We start from the raw sequence: 12,656 nt of genomic DNA on the forward strand, positions 1-12,656 counted from the left end.
GAAGACGCCTGGCCGGAAATCATCCACTGAGCTTGTGCATCTTGACCCCCAGGCCTGTGGTCTGGCCCAATTAGCAGCACTTGAGGCGTCTGGTCTGTTCAGTGTTGTCTCGCAAGTGCAGCCGCCGACCCCTCAATTAATGTCTAGGTACGGAGTACTCCGTGCTTGGGTACCTGGCAATTTCCCAATTCCTATTCGATTGCCATGCCTCAAGGCTGATGGCACTCTGCACCTAGGTCGTAACTCGGTGCCTTGCGACACGTCAAGCTATCGTGCATCCACGCAATTTAACCATGGTTGATGCCCCGTCCTTGCATGTGGAATGGAGGGTGACTTGCTGATGCTTTCAGGCCCCAATATGCGGGTCGTTGTCGGTTTGAGGCAGTACCATGTCACACGGGCCTGGTTCGTTCTTTCCCTGCCTTGTGTATTCCGGTACCTGAGAACTCCTCTCGTAGCAAAGAGACATTGACAGAATATTTCTCTGTCGGCGCCCTCCCCGAGGAAATAAAATCTTAGCCATCTTCTCTCCGAGAGCTCTCACAACAACATCTTGTCGCCATTCTCTTCAATCATGCACAATCCAGCCGCGGCGTGGGCCCGGATGGCCTTGCTGGGATTGCTTCCCGCCTTGGCATTCGCGCTACACAGATTCAATGCGTTTGAGGCCATCACGAGTTTCTACACAGGCCCAGGCAGCTACAGCCGCATCCTGGCCACTGTGCTCTTGGCCCTGAACTGGAAGAGCCTGCCTTTTGCCTGGAATGTATGGATATAGATGTGCACACAAAATCTGCGAAGCAAGGGCAAAAAACTGACATTTCTCCCCCCACGCAGGTCCGGATATGGTATGCCATGATCTTGCACTTGTTCGTTCGCGAATTCCATGCCCACACGCCCGACAAGCTCTTCCACCCCATCATCAGCGAGTCGCACGCCTCCATAGGCGAGATTGACTACCGTCTGCACAAGTCAAACTCGACCTACCTCGCCGACCTCGACATCAGTCGCTCGCATCTCGTCTCTCATCTCGTCGCCCGCGCCGGCCATCTGGCCGCGAGCAATGCCAAGACGCGCCTGGTCATGGACCCGTCCAATCCGTCCAAGCCCGCCCGAGGCTCCTTCAATATTGGCATAGGCGGCGTCCACTGTTCGTTCAAGAGGGAGATCAAGCCCTTCCAAAAGTACGAGATGTGGTCCCGCATCTTGTCCTGGGACAGAAAGTGGCTATATATAGCCACACACTTTGTCGAGAAGGGAGCCGTGCTGCCGCGGTCCTGGGACATCCACAATTGCGGCCAGACGAGATCCAGCCCCGGAAAACCCCAGGACTGGGAAAAGAAGATTTTCGCCACCGCCGTCACCTCGTACGTGTTTAAGCTTGGCCGGCTCACTATCCACCCAGCTATTATGCTCGGGGCGAGCGGCCTTTTGCCGGAGCGTCCTGGGGGGTGGACTTTGGCCGACAATGGCGGAAGCTCTACGCCGGGGGATATCGTCGGTGCCGACGAACTCGGTGACGTCCAGACGTCCGAGTGGACGTGGGAACGGACCGAGAAGGAACGCAGGAGAGGCTTGGAGTATGCGCGACACTTTGCTGCCATGAATGATCTGCACGGTTGGTTTGATGGTGGTGAAGATGGGGCGCTGGGTCGTTTCTCTTTGGGCTAGCTTCTGAAACGTTCCATCAGTCATACAACTATCTAGTTGCTGCTACATCTCATCTTGGAAAGATTGAGTTCCTTGGATTGATTTTGGAGGATAATATAGGGCGTCGAGTTGACAGAGGTCATGTGTTAGCGACTTAACATATACCCTACTATAAATAACTAATTATAAGTTCTTACTTTTATATATATATCTTATATAAGCATTATAACCGCTTATTTACTAATATTACTTACAGCTATTTATAAACTATTATACACTAAGAACAGACCAATAACAATACAGGCAAAAGTGCCAAGAAGCCCAACACAAGTAAGTTGCCGATTGCAACCTTCAGGGGTCGAAGTAAGATAATTTTATAATTAAGTAGAAAATAAAACCCCACTTAATTGCCAATAAGTAGCCAGCTTCAGAAAGCCCCTCTTTTGCCCACCGGGCTAGTGGGAATTAGAGGCACCGGGTCGGTGGCCCTACTGCTCGCCCTTCTTGAGACCAGGAGTCGTTGATAATACAATCCCGCGACGCGACGTTGCATCAAGCAACGGCGCAGTTACCCTATTTCGAAGTCGTGATAGCAACTGGCAGTGTTGTGTTCCTCATATCAACCTCGAGGCTCGCGATGTTATGGGCCAGCTTCAAAAAGCCCCCAGCGCCCCTCTTGCCCACCGGGTCGGTGGCCCCAGTGCTCGCCACCTAGCGTTGGATCTCTTTGACTGTGATTTGGCTTGTGGAGACACTTTGCCAGGGGTTCAGACTAATCGGACGTTGACGGATAAATAGTATATTTATTTACTATAAAATTAGTAAATAAGAAAAGTACTATCCGGTTAGGTATAAATTACTATATAAACTAATTGTCTGTCTGCCTGACCAATATTATACTCAGACGGTTACTCGTAGCCTATAAGGGGGTGGGGGCCCCACGAGCCAAATCGCAGCCAAAGAGATAATGTCACTGGTCCTAATACATGCATGCAGCCTGCTGCAGTAACTATAATTAACTTAACTACTTTTTGGCGATCAAGGGCGCAACCATGAGGCCATAGCTCGCTTAGGAGCTCGCCGGGCACCACTCGGAATATACCGTCATGTGGTGGTGTAGCAAAACACAATATCTCTAGCTGGGTGCTAGGCGATACAGAGCGGTTAGCGAGCAGGGCCCATCTTGCCCGAGTCATTCAACTGGCCCCGACAACAAGGACATGCCACGTTCCAGCTACTTTAATTTTTTATGCAAAATTATCAAGCCGCTCCCCAAATACCCCCCTGTAATAGCATCGTATGACGCTGAATGACTCGCAAGACCAAGACTAGATAGATGACAACCCATGTTAGCCAGGCAATCCAGGTCAAGTAGCCTGCGGAACTTGTTCTTTCTATATAGACCTTAATACTTTAGAGATAAATTTTCAAGGTTGCTATTTACATCCTCATATTTCTAGTATCCTTACTACTAGCATTATACATGGCTGTTTATTTTTTGACTAGGTGTGTTTGAACTTGCTACTGGTAAGGACCAACTAAACGCCGATTGATACAACTAGAGATGTATTCGTCTAGAATAGAAAGACTGACTTTCCCCTATAGCACACCGCGCCGCTAGGCTACTGCCCTTCCAGTTCTGCCCATGATGGCGGCTTCTCTACAGTCGGCCAAGTACAACCAGTGTAGCCGGTTCATGGTCATGATAAGTGCCCGAATATGGACCAAACTTGGCATGTGCATCGCGGCTATAATAATACTTTTAACATTTTGTCTTTCTTCTCGCAAGCTACATCGCAATTCTTCATGGCTTAAAGCTGTTTCTTCACATCGGCATTCTCTACAAAGCTATCCCTCACCAAGCCATTTTTTACAAATGTATGGTAATAGCAGTTTTATGGATTCTATTACAGCCTCGACAAATCTGTCTCAAAAGGCCATGTTAATGCGGCAGCAATGCAAAGACTCATTATTGGACACTCGAATTGCGACGGCAACAGCTCACTTTTCTGATCCTAATAATCCCGAGACATTCTATCAACAAAGCATCAGGTCACATCTACTACATAATATTATTCACGGCACACAGTTACATATTTTATCTACCGCTATTATTGACTACATGTGGAATAAGCAAGCGTTTCTTCAGTTACTAATACTAAACGAGCTGGTAAAGTCACCCCAGGAGCGCCTCGAATGGATATTTTGGGCCGATCGCGATACGGTTATACTCGATTACTGTCGCAGTCCTGCATCCTTTATTGCCGAAGAAATAGGAAGCAATAATAAAACCACAGATACTTCGCAAGGTCCAGACATCAACTTGCTTATAACAAATGACCACAACGGCCTTATGGCAGGCGTTTTTATTATACGCGTATGCGAATGGAGCGTCAAGTTTCTAAGCGACGTACTTGCATTCCGAACGTTCAAGCCTGGTGTTGATCTTCCATTCCACGAGCAGACTGCGATGGAGCTCCTTCTTAAAGAGGATAAATATAAAGAGAATGTGGTATATATTCCACAGCATTGGATCAACAATTACAGAGGAGATACTGCTGAGGACTTTGTAAATCGCTCAGACGCAAGTGATATAGCTTATTGGATAGCTCGACGCGGCGACTTTGCGTTGCACTTTGCAGGATCTGGTAATAAGAGTGGAAATATTATGGAATACGCAGGTGTGGGAGAGGAGGTATTTGATGCTATACAAGGAGGTAGTATCTTGCGTAATATAAGCATGGATATTGAGGAATTTTGGGGAACGTATAAAAAGACTTGAAGATCTAGATATTGTATTATCTGTGCGAAAACAATTAGTACGTACGAGTACATACATACAAATTTTCCCCTTCCTTTTTTGGGCAATAGTGAGCCCCGCCCTTGTACCATTTTTGGGTCTCAAACCTCCAGCGGATTCCACCGTTCTTTCATATACACACACTAAATATATTACTAAGGCTTTATAGCAGTTAATAACTGGCACGGCAGAATCCCATATATCATGCCAAAGCCTAAAAGCGAAACACGTATGTCCCTCATGCCACTTTCCTCTAATGCCCTCCTATGCTGCTTGAAATACCCGTACAAATCTACAATAATAACCCTGCCCCCCGGCGCACATACCCTTGCCATCTCCTTGACGGCAAAGACTCTCCCCTCCCTCTGGGCGTTGTGTATCGACAGACTGGCCGTCACCAGGCCAAACACGCCGTCTGCAAAGGGAAACGTCTCGGTGAAGCTTGCAGTGTGCAGGACCGTCAGGTCGAGGACGTCCATGGCCGCGGCGTTCTTATACGTCGCCCGGGGGGTATTGCCGGTCTGGTCGGCGGTGCGGAAGATGTCGATCCCGTAGGCTGGGGCCACGGCCGGCGGCGGCGGCGGTGACGACGACGACGACGACGACGCGAGGTTCTTCTTGCGCCGGGCTGTTTTGAGGAGCACAATGCCGCGGCCGCATCCGACGTCGAGCGTGGGCCTGAGGAGCAGCGGCGTGGGAAGGGCGCCGAGGATGTCGTCCCATGCCTTGGGTTTGCCCCTGAGCGTCGCGTGCAGGTACAGCGGGGCGGCGGCCAAGGAGGACAGCAGGCCGAGGGGGGAGTCGAGGCCGAAGTCGGGCTCGGCTGGGGCTGGGGGTCTGGAGGGCGACGAGGCGATAGCTGTGATGTGGTTTGTGGGCGGACACTGCTGGTGGGCGGTGTTGTAGATGCACATTTTGGGGGTTAGTGATGGCTGCCTGTTGTTGAGGAAGCTGATGGCTTCGGTTTGAGGGGGTAAATTACAGGGGTATTAACAGTATATTATATATTTCTTGAGAAACTCTGTTGAGGGGTCTATAAGTGCCTGTTTTTTTGTGTTGTATTTCCGTATTTGATGCCCTGTTTGCTTGTGTAATAAGCGCAAGGTGGGGGCTATGCTTATGTGTCGCATATCACGCCTACCCTGATTGTACCGTATGTGGGGTACTGCAGCAGCTGCCTGGCAGGTAGCTGCTACCTAATTTTAATAATATATAGCTGATTAATACCTTATAAAAATCAGTATAAGTTATATAATATACAGCCTGCTAGTAGTAGTATAAAGTCAGCTATTAGCCGACTAAATAAGTCTTAACCTTATAAGTAGCCAGGGGAGAGTACTTTAAGGTGTAATTGCAACTAGTAGTTGGGCTGCGCTCCGGCACTATTTGTTTTCCCGTAACCCCGCTTAAAGGTTTACGCTTATAATACCCTATATACGGCCTGTTTAAAGAAGTATAGAATTCGCTATAAGCTGGACCTGGCCACAAGAACCTTTGGATATTAATTTATTGAATTGCAGATCCAACAAGTTATCCCAACTTGGACAAAATCACTGACGAGCTCTTAATAGCAAGCGAACTATAACCACGAGCCAGCTCTCCCCTACCAAGAAGGTAGCATGTTGGATTATTTGTGGCGTGTGGCTATTTTGCAGGAAGCAACATGGAATCACCACAGGTCCTCGTTCTTGGATGTTTCGACGACCTACCAAACGCGTGCGTCTATCTTCCCCCTCGGCATCAACAAGCTAACGGGCGCAGGGGATTGAAAACGGACCAAAAAGTATTGGCTACGCTTCAGATCCCATGCCAAGTCATTTCCTCGGGCTTGAATTCTAAGCGTTGCCATGCTCAGACAGAACCGAAGGCGCTCCTCGCCGAGCTTCGATCTGCTCTCCAAAACAGCGACTGCAATGTTGTCAAGATTGGTCCGTCGGCTTCACCTCTCGCCAACTCGAATCAAAGTCAAGGACGCGAATACTAACGACACGAATGTGTGCCAAGGCGCCATGCCGTCCATTGCCTCTGTTCAGGCCATATCTGACATCTGGAGGCAATGGCCAAGGATGGCATGCGTTCTCGATATGGAGCCCTTCTTGAAAACGGGACAGGAAATACCAAACGGAGTGCTTGTGGCGCTCATAGAGCATGTTCTGCCATCCATCACCATTCTTTCCGCCACTGTTGGCGAAGTCATGGCCCTGTTGGAAGGGGCGTCCATTGAAGCCGGTTTTCCGACCGGCATACAAGGCATCGTGGCACTGGGGAAAAAGTTGCAGAGCCTCGGGCCCAGGTATGTCATTGTGAAGAGAGAGATTTTGACGAGCCCGAGCAGACGACTGCACTCCATTTCGTGCTCTGCGGCGCTGGGGAACCCGTCGTGGAGCGATTGCGTTGTGAGAATTCGAAAGGCGTCTTGGGCATGAGCTACTCTATCCTCTGTAAGGCCTCGTCGAATTTTTAAAGCCGTGGTTTCGACATTGACAAGCTCCGTCCAGCGGCAATTGCGGCGAGTTTGGCAAAAGGACGGACTGGGCCAGATGCGGTGGTGGCGGGCTTCCAATTTGCACAGGAAATGCTTCAGAAAGGAAGTTATTTCGATTGATCGACTTCTGTCTAAAAACAGATAGTGTAAAGAGGTAGGGCCGATTGTACAAACTTGATGTGATTTATTATTAGTCGTACCTAAACTTGAGAACCGGGAAGTCACAAAAAGAATATATCAGGCCAGAAAAAACTTGTAAACGAATTCTTAGAATATCTTTGAGCACCTTTCTCTAAGTCTGTAACGTTTTCAGTCAATTTTTACTATCGGTCTAGTCCAGCTTGTTCTAACAGCTAATAGCTACGCAAATATTGGGCCAAGCACCGTCCCTGTCCTTGCAGACGGTTGTCTTAGCGATACCGTTCATTACGACTCGCTTCTAGACATAACTTTAGTAGGTCCTGGCAGTCAAAGCGATTAGCTTAATATCTTAAGTTGGCATTAAGGATATTAGAACTTTTTAAGCATATCTTATTCGGCTTTTGGCAGACAATTATTATCGTTACTATCACCCTTCAAAGAGCATTGAAATCCATCACCGCAGTAGTTATCATTTTCACAATAAGCCCTGATAACTTTCATGCAGTAGAACAATTGATAATGCTCTTTCTTGCCATGGTCCTCGCAAGTCTTTCGGTCAATGTCACAGAAGACCCTATTTGCCGGACCAAATTTCGCGTCGCAAAGGTCCTGAAGGGCTTTTTCAAAGTCGCTTTGTGCACATGTACACTCTTGGGTTGGTATGGCTGGCATGGCTATAACCAGTCCAGCGGAAGCAGTAAAAAGAATGCTTAGATACTTCATCTTAATAAATGCTGTAATAAGTAGCTTGTAGTATATATATATATTGAGTGAATAAATTAAAGAGTAGAGAGTTAAAGAATATAGAGAGTTAGGCAGTTTACTAAATATATATACTTGATTTAGTGCTTACTAAGTATTCCATAAAACTTGCCTAATATTAATATATAAATGCATGTAGAGTGTAATCTCTTGGTAATTAATGCAATTAGTCAAATATCGTATAGCTTTTTAATACAATCAAGGAAAGGTAAAACCTAAACAGTAAGGGTATAGCGTAAGTAACTGACTCGCTGTATCCCACGGCTAGTTTAATCGAGAACATAACTTTATTTCATCCATTTTTCGGCACTTGAAAGGGCGACGCATAAGCGGTAGTAGTTAGGTAGGCCCATGCCAAGTTCTATATCGTCCCATAATCCACATCTCGCGTGACTTGCAACAGGGCATAATAAGATTAAAATTAGGATCTTGGACCTGGACAATTGTTTCAGTGACTGGCCTTTGACACACAGCGGTGGCATGGATACAGGATTCTGTGTTGCTAGCATTGTATAGTTATAGAAGGAACCAATATGCTGCATAGACGACGCATAAAATATGACAAATTGAAGCTTATCCGTCGGAATAACCGAAGGATCTGCTACCATGGATCCGAGGCATAAATTGGGAAGTGTAGATCCCTCAATACCAATGTTTGTAGAGGCCAGCTGCGCCAGCGATTGCCCGCCCCTGTTGTTGACAAGGTTGTGGGAATTAGGAGCTGGTAGTGAAGCTGGCGACCCGCCCCCTCGTTCCGGCGGTTCAGGGTTTGTTGGCCGCGTCTAGGTGCGCGCCAAGCATTACATACCCAGCAACCCGGCAGCCCACGTGCAGGCGCCAGCTTGAGCGGTGGCTCTGGCTTCAACATTCATCGATTGATAGGAAGTACAAGTGGGACGGGAAACATTGGGCGAATCAAAAGTGGTAAAATTCAGGCCCGCGTAAGATTCAGGCCGCCGAATCATGCTACGCCCCATTTATAGTGAAGGGGGTCCAGACTCGGCTGTCCCGCGCTCTTCCGCGACTTACAACTTCGTACGATTAAGACTAAACGCTTCCCCACCGTTCGAAACTTTTCCGCTACTTAAATTATGTACAATATAACCCCTGTTTAATTAACCACCCGTGACCGAACAAGGTTAATAAAAGCTAATAGAGCATAGAGGCCTTATAATATCAGCAATCCAGCTACTAAAAGTTAAGGCTTATTAAGTGATTTAGTAGAGTCCTAGTAAAAGTAATAGTAAGGTATACTACCTAGCTTACTTTTTCTCAAAAAAAGTTAGGTATTTACTCCCCTTATCTTCCTCAATTAACCTTTGCTCTTAATTAGCTGTATATCCCCCTGTGAAGTTACAGGTGGTTAATTATACAGGGGTTATACTGCATTATCATGCAATACTCTGCTCATGGCTTGGCAGCATAAACATGTCGAATGTCTAGCTGTGCTTGCATTGAAAACTGAAATTACTCCTTTATTTATCAATACGTAATGTAAATTTAGGGATTGTCTTAATGCTATCAGAATTTACTATTTATAATGCCCTTTAGAACGCATTTTACCATGTAGCGCTCATCAAACAGTTTTCAAGTATTAAACCTCATCTCAACAGTCCGCCGCGAGTATGCGTTGGACTAACTTTTTTACGTTGGGCGAGGTTTTATGGCTCTCTTGCCTCGGTTCTGGCTATGCCAGGACCCTGTCAAAGGAGAGCATTGTCGGTAGACAAACCCCTCCGCCTCCTGGTGGCTTCGTCTGGCGCGGGGATAGCAGATCCCCGCGAGAGATTCGTGCTGCTGGGGGATTCCGGCCTCAAGGTGACGGCTGGGAAAACTATGACCCATCTTTCGATCTGACCCGGCACTACACCGCTGGTCCAAATGGCTGCGGCCTGGACGAATTTGACGATGCTGGTTTTGTCTTTCGGACCGCGTATGTTTCGGCAGCCCAACGACGGGCTACAGCAGAAAATTATGGCGACTGGCTTTACGAACTTCGTGCAACACCAAACATCCTGGACAATGACGACGCCGAGTCTGAAGTGATGGCTCTGGCAGGTCTCCATTGGAGACAAGTACGAAGATACACACGAATGAGAGCTACCGACAATAATAGAGTTGATGAATCAAGTTGGATTAATAATCCGGAATACGATGCCGAATTATATGAGCGGGGGCAATATGCCCATCTATGTCGCGTTAGTACCGACTTCCCCCGTGTGTTAGCCGGCGAATCGGATTCGGATAGCAGCGGTAGTGAATCGGATTCGGATAGCAGCGGTAGTGAATCGGATTCGGATAGCAGCGGTAGTGAATCGGATTCGGATAGCAGCGGTGAGGCCGGCGCACAACGCCGCCTATATAATGCAGTGGATATATGGATGGACCAAACCGACGGCATATTCGAACTATTTGGCGAATTTCCGCCTACCTGGAGGGAATATGACCCTAATGAGGATATTCCCGGACCGGACCATCCTGCAACCCCGGAAGCTGAAGATGCGCAAAGTAAGAGCCCTTGGAAGACACTTCGGGGCATCGCTCCGCCATGTAGCATTCTTGCTAACAACTATCAATAAAGTCGGTGCACTGATACAGACCTATATCGATATGGGCGCCCAAGAATTGGAAAGGCTGTTTCCCGGCGCTAACCAGGCTGTGCAAGAACTATTCAATATCGAACCAGTTGCTCTTGGATGTCCCTCCCTCTCTGGGTTCGGGTCAAAGGTGCGGAGGCTGGACCAAAGAGGTAGGCAATTTTGTATAACACCAGTGATTAGGGTTTTGAGTTGACAGTTTATAAGCAACGGCGAGCAAACATGGTTGCTGCAAAATACTTTCAAGTTTCAGAAAGAAGGCTAAGGCAAACGGTAAGTGAAACACGGCCGAACAGAAAAGAATTACTTGACACAAGAACATGTTGCCTAACTTCCACAGCCAACCAAGGCGGGGATGGACCGCAGGTCGAGCGTCCCGAGGAGACTCCTGCTGAGCCGTCGGCCTGCAACCTCGAATATATTGATGTCGATTTTCTGTTGGCTGATGAGCGCTGGGCTGGCACCGACCACCAGTTGGATCTTGTTCTTCACGGAAAGTTTGCCAAGTCGGCATCAGAGCCGATCCGCCTCGGGAGCGACGTGGACCGAGGATGGCACCACACCCAGCATATAAATCTCAAGGAGGAATTCAACGCAGAGACCATCTCGTTCAAGAGCATCAAGGGGCTCGAACTGTGGAGTGGAAAGGATGAGTTATGGGTACAAGGTGCGTCACCTCTTTCGAATCTCTAACAATAATTGGCATGCTAACAAGCCGTTTTGCCAGGTTTGCGGCTCCGAGCGAGGTGTGCCCTTTCACAGCACTACATGTCCGTAGACAAATTTGCTGGTTTGAATCAGAAAATGTCGGCAAAAGAATGGAATACTATCTGGTCTGGCGAAATCAAGCCAGAAGACTGGGGCACCACGCGTTGCGAGCAAATTGACCGTCTGGAACTAGAAATTCAGCTGAGAGACAGAGCGTGGGCCGGGACCGACGACGCGCTTGATCTCATTATTCTAGGAGAATTTATCGGCAAAACCTCCCACACGATCCATATGGGTCAAGACATGAACCGCGGATGGCGACACACCGAAAAGATCCCAATGTCCTCGTTGAACGGGCCGTCCACCTTCACAGGCGCCAGCGACATCACAGGACTAGAGCTTCGAAGCGCCGCGGGTGATCAGATCAAACTACAGAGTATGCCTTCCCATTCCGACGCGAGTCATTCTTGACGGTTGTAACGCAAGCCAAGTTCCCAAGCTAACACGGCGCCCCTCGCGACTTTTCTCTAGGCATCAAAGTAACGGCCAAGTGCGCCGGCTCGCCCACCGAGGCCTTGATTGACCATAAATGGGAGTCTATCAATCAGTGGGTCAAGGCGGAAAAGGAAAGCTACGGCACGATCTGGCAGGGCGCCATCGAAGCCCAGGACTGGAGCTGGAGGCCTCCCTGCTACGAGTTTGACGAGTTAAAGGTCGCCTTTCACCTGGTCGACGCCGCATGGGCGGGAACTGACGGCCTTATCCAAGTGAAATTCGACTTTGATGGGCCCAAGACCACGTTGGCAGAGAACCCTAACAGAGATCACCGAGCTACTATTGACATTAACCTTGATACCGTGTTTGGCAAAAAGGTTATTTCCGTTGATCAAGTCAAGCTTATTGACATCTGGACAGGAACCGACCAGATCTATATTGATAGTACGTCTGATATAATCGTATCCTTGACCCTACATAACTAACCTGTTTGTGATTCAGGCATTCAGTTATTGGGGCGATGTGCAAAGTCCGGGAAGCAGGCCGTATTTGACCGATACAAGGATCTAGATACAAAGATGTCGAGCAGCAGCGGCTTTACTTCGGTTTGGGTTGGTGAGGTAGGTTTTACGGGGTGGGAAGCAAAGAAGTAAAGCTTGGCAAAGTGTCGCACTTCTAGGACCGTTCCTCAGCCGTTCCTCATGACAGCTTCTATCAGCACACAGAATTTCCTTTCGTTGCAACATGGTCTCGTGCTTGAGGCTCTTCGTCAACAAAGACTCGGGTGGTAGTGTGCTCGATAGCCATGGCTTAAGCACAACCAGCAATGCAAGTCGACATGTTGGTGAGCGCCGTAACCAGAGATGGATGTTTTTGAAGTTTTTCTGTTGAGACCGAATTGATTTGGAGAGAGTATTATTTTGATCACGCTACTTGTTGTCGGTTCAAGACCGCAGCAAAGAATAGAAAATTTGTGCGAGAGAGTATTTAACTTTAGTGCTGGAAAGATTCGTGAATC

General features: G+C 48.1%; 4 protein-coding genes across 4 annotated transcripts; 3 read left to right on the forward strand and 1 right to left on the reverse strand.

Moving 5' to 3' along the window:
• Nucleotides 1-574: 574 nt before the first annotated feature.
• On the forward strand, nt 575-1,671 carry MAA_09500 (capsule polysaccharide biosynthesis protein; the record flags this gene model as incomplete). Its single annotated transcript, XM_007827498.1, has 2 exons — nt 575-766; nt 838-1,671. The coding sequence occupies 2 exons, from the start codon at nt 575-577 to the stop codon at nt 1,669-1,671; spliced, it is 1,026 nt and encodes a 341-aa protein (XP_007825689.1).
• Nucleotides 1,672-4,605: 2,934 nt separating this feature from the next.
• Nucleotides 4,606-5,364, reverse strand: MAA_09501 (methyltransferase; the record flags this gene model as incomplete). The annotated part of the gene is made up of 1 exon (XM_007827499.2): nt 4,606-5,364. One exon carries the CDS (start codon nt 5,362-5,364, stop codon nt 4,606-4,608), a length of 759 nt encoding a protein of 252 aa, XP_007825690.2.
• A 749-nt stretch (nt 5,365-6,113) lies between these two features.
• MAA_11055 (uncharacterized protein) lies at nt 6,114-6,876 on the forward strand (the record flags this gene model as incomplete). The annotated part of the gene is made up of 3 exons (XM_011413021.1): nt 6,114-6,166; nt 6,212-6,378; nt 6,455-6,876. The coding sequence occupies 3 exons, from the start codon at nt 6,114-6,116 to the stop codon at nt 6,874-6,876; spliced, it is 642 nt and encodes a 213-aa protein (XP_011411323.1).
• A 2,587-nt stretch (nt 6,877-9,463) lies between these two features.
• Nucleotides 9,464-12,291, forward strand: MAA_09502 (heat-labile enterotoxin IIB, A chain; the record flags this gene model as incomplete). Its single annotated transcript, XM_007827500.1, has 5 exons — nt 9,464-10,346; nt 10,776-11,102; nt 11,214-11,579; nt 11,675-12,082; nt 12,140-12,291. 5 exons carry the CDS (start codon nt 9,464-9,466, stop codon nt 12,289-12,291), a joined length of 2,136 nt encoding a protein of 711 aa, XP_007825691.1.
• Between the last annotated feature and the right edge of the window lie 365 nt (nt 12,292-12,656).

Source organism: Metarhizium robertsii (genome assembly GCF_000187425.2).
Source record: "Metarhizium robertsii ARSEF 23 chromosome Unknown MAA_Scf_4, whole genome shotgun sequence".
Classification (NCBI taxonomy): domain Eukaryota; kingdom Fungi; phylum Ascomycota; class Sordariomycetes; order Hypocreales; family Clavicipitaceae; genus Metarhizium; species Metarhizium robertsii.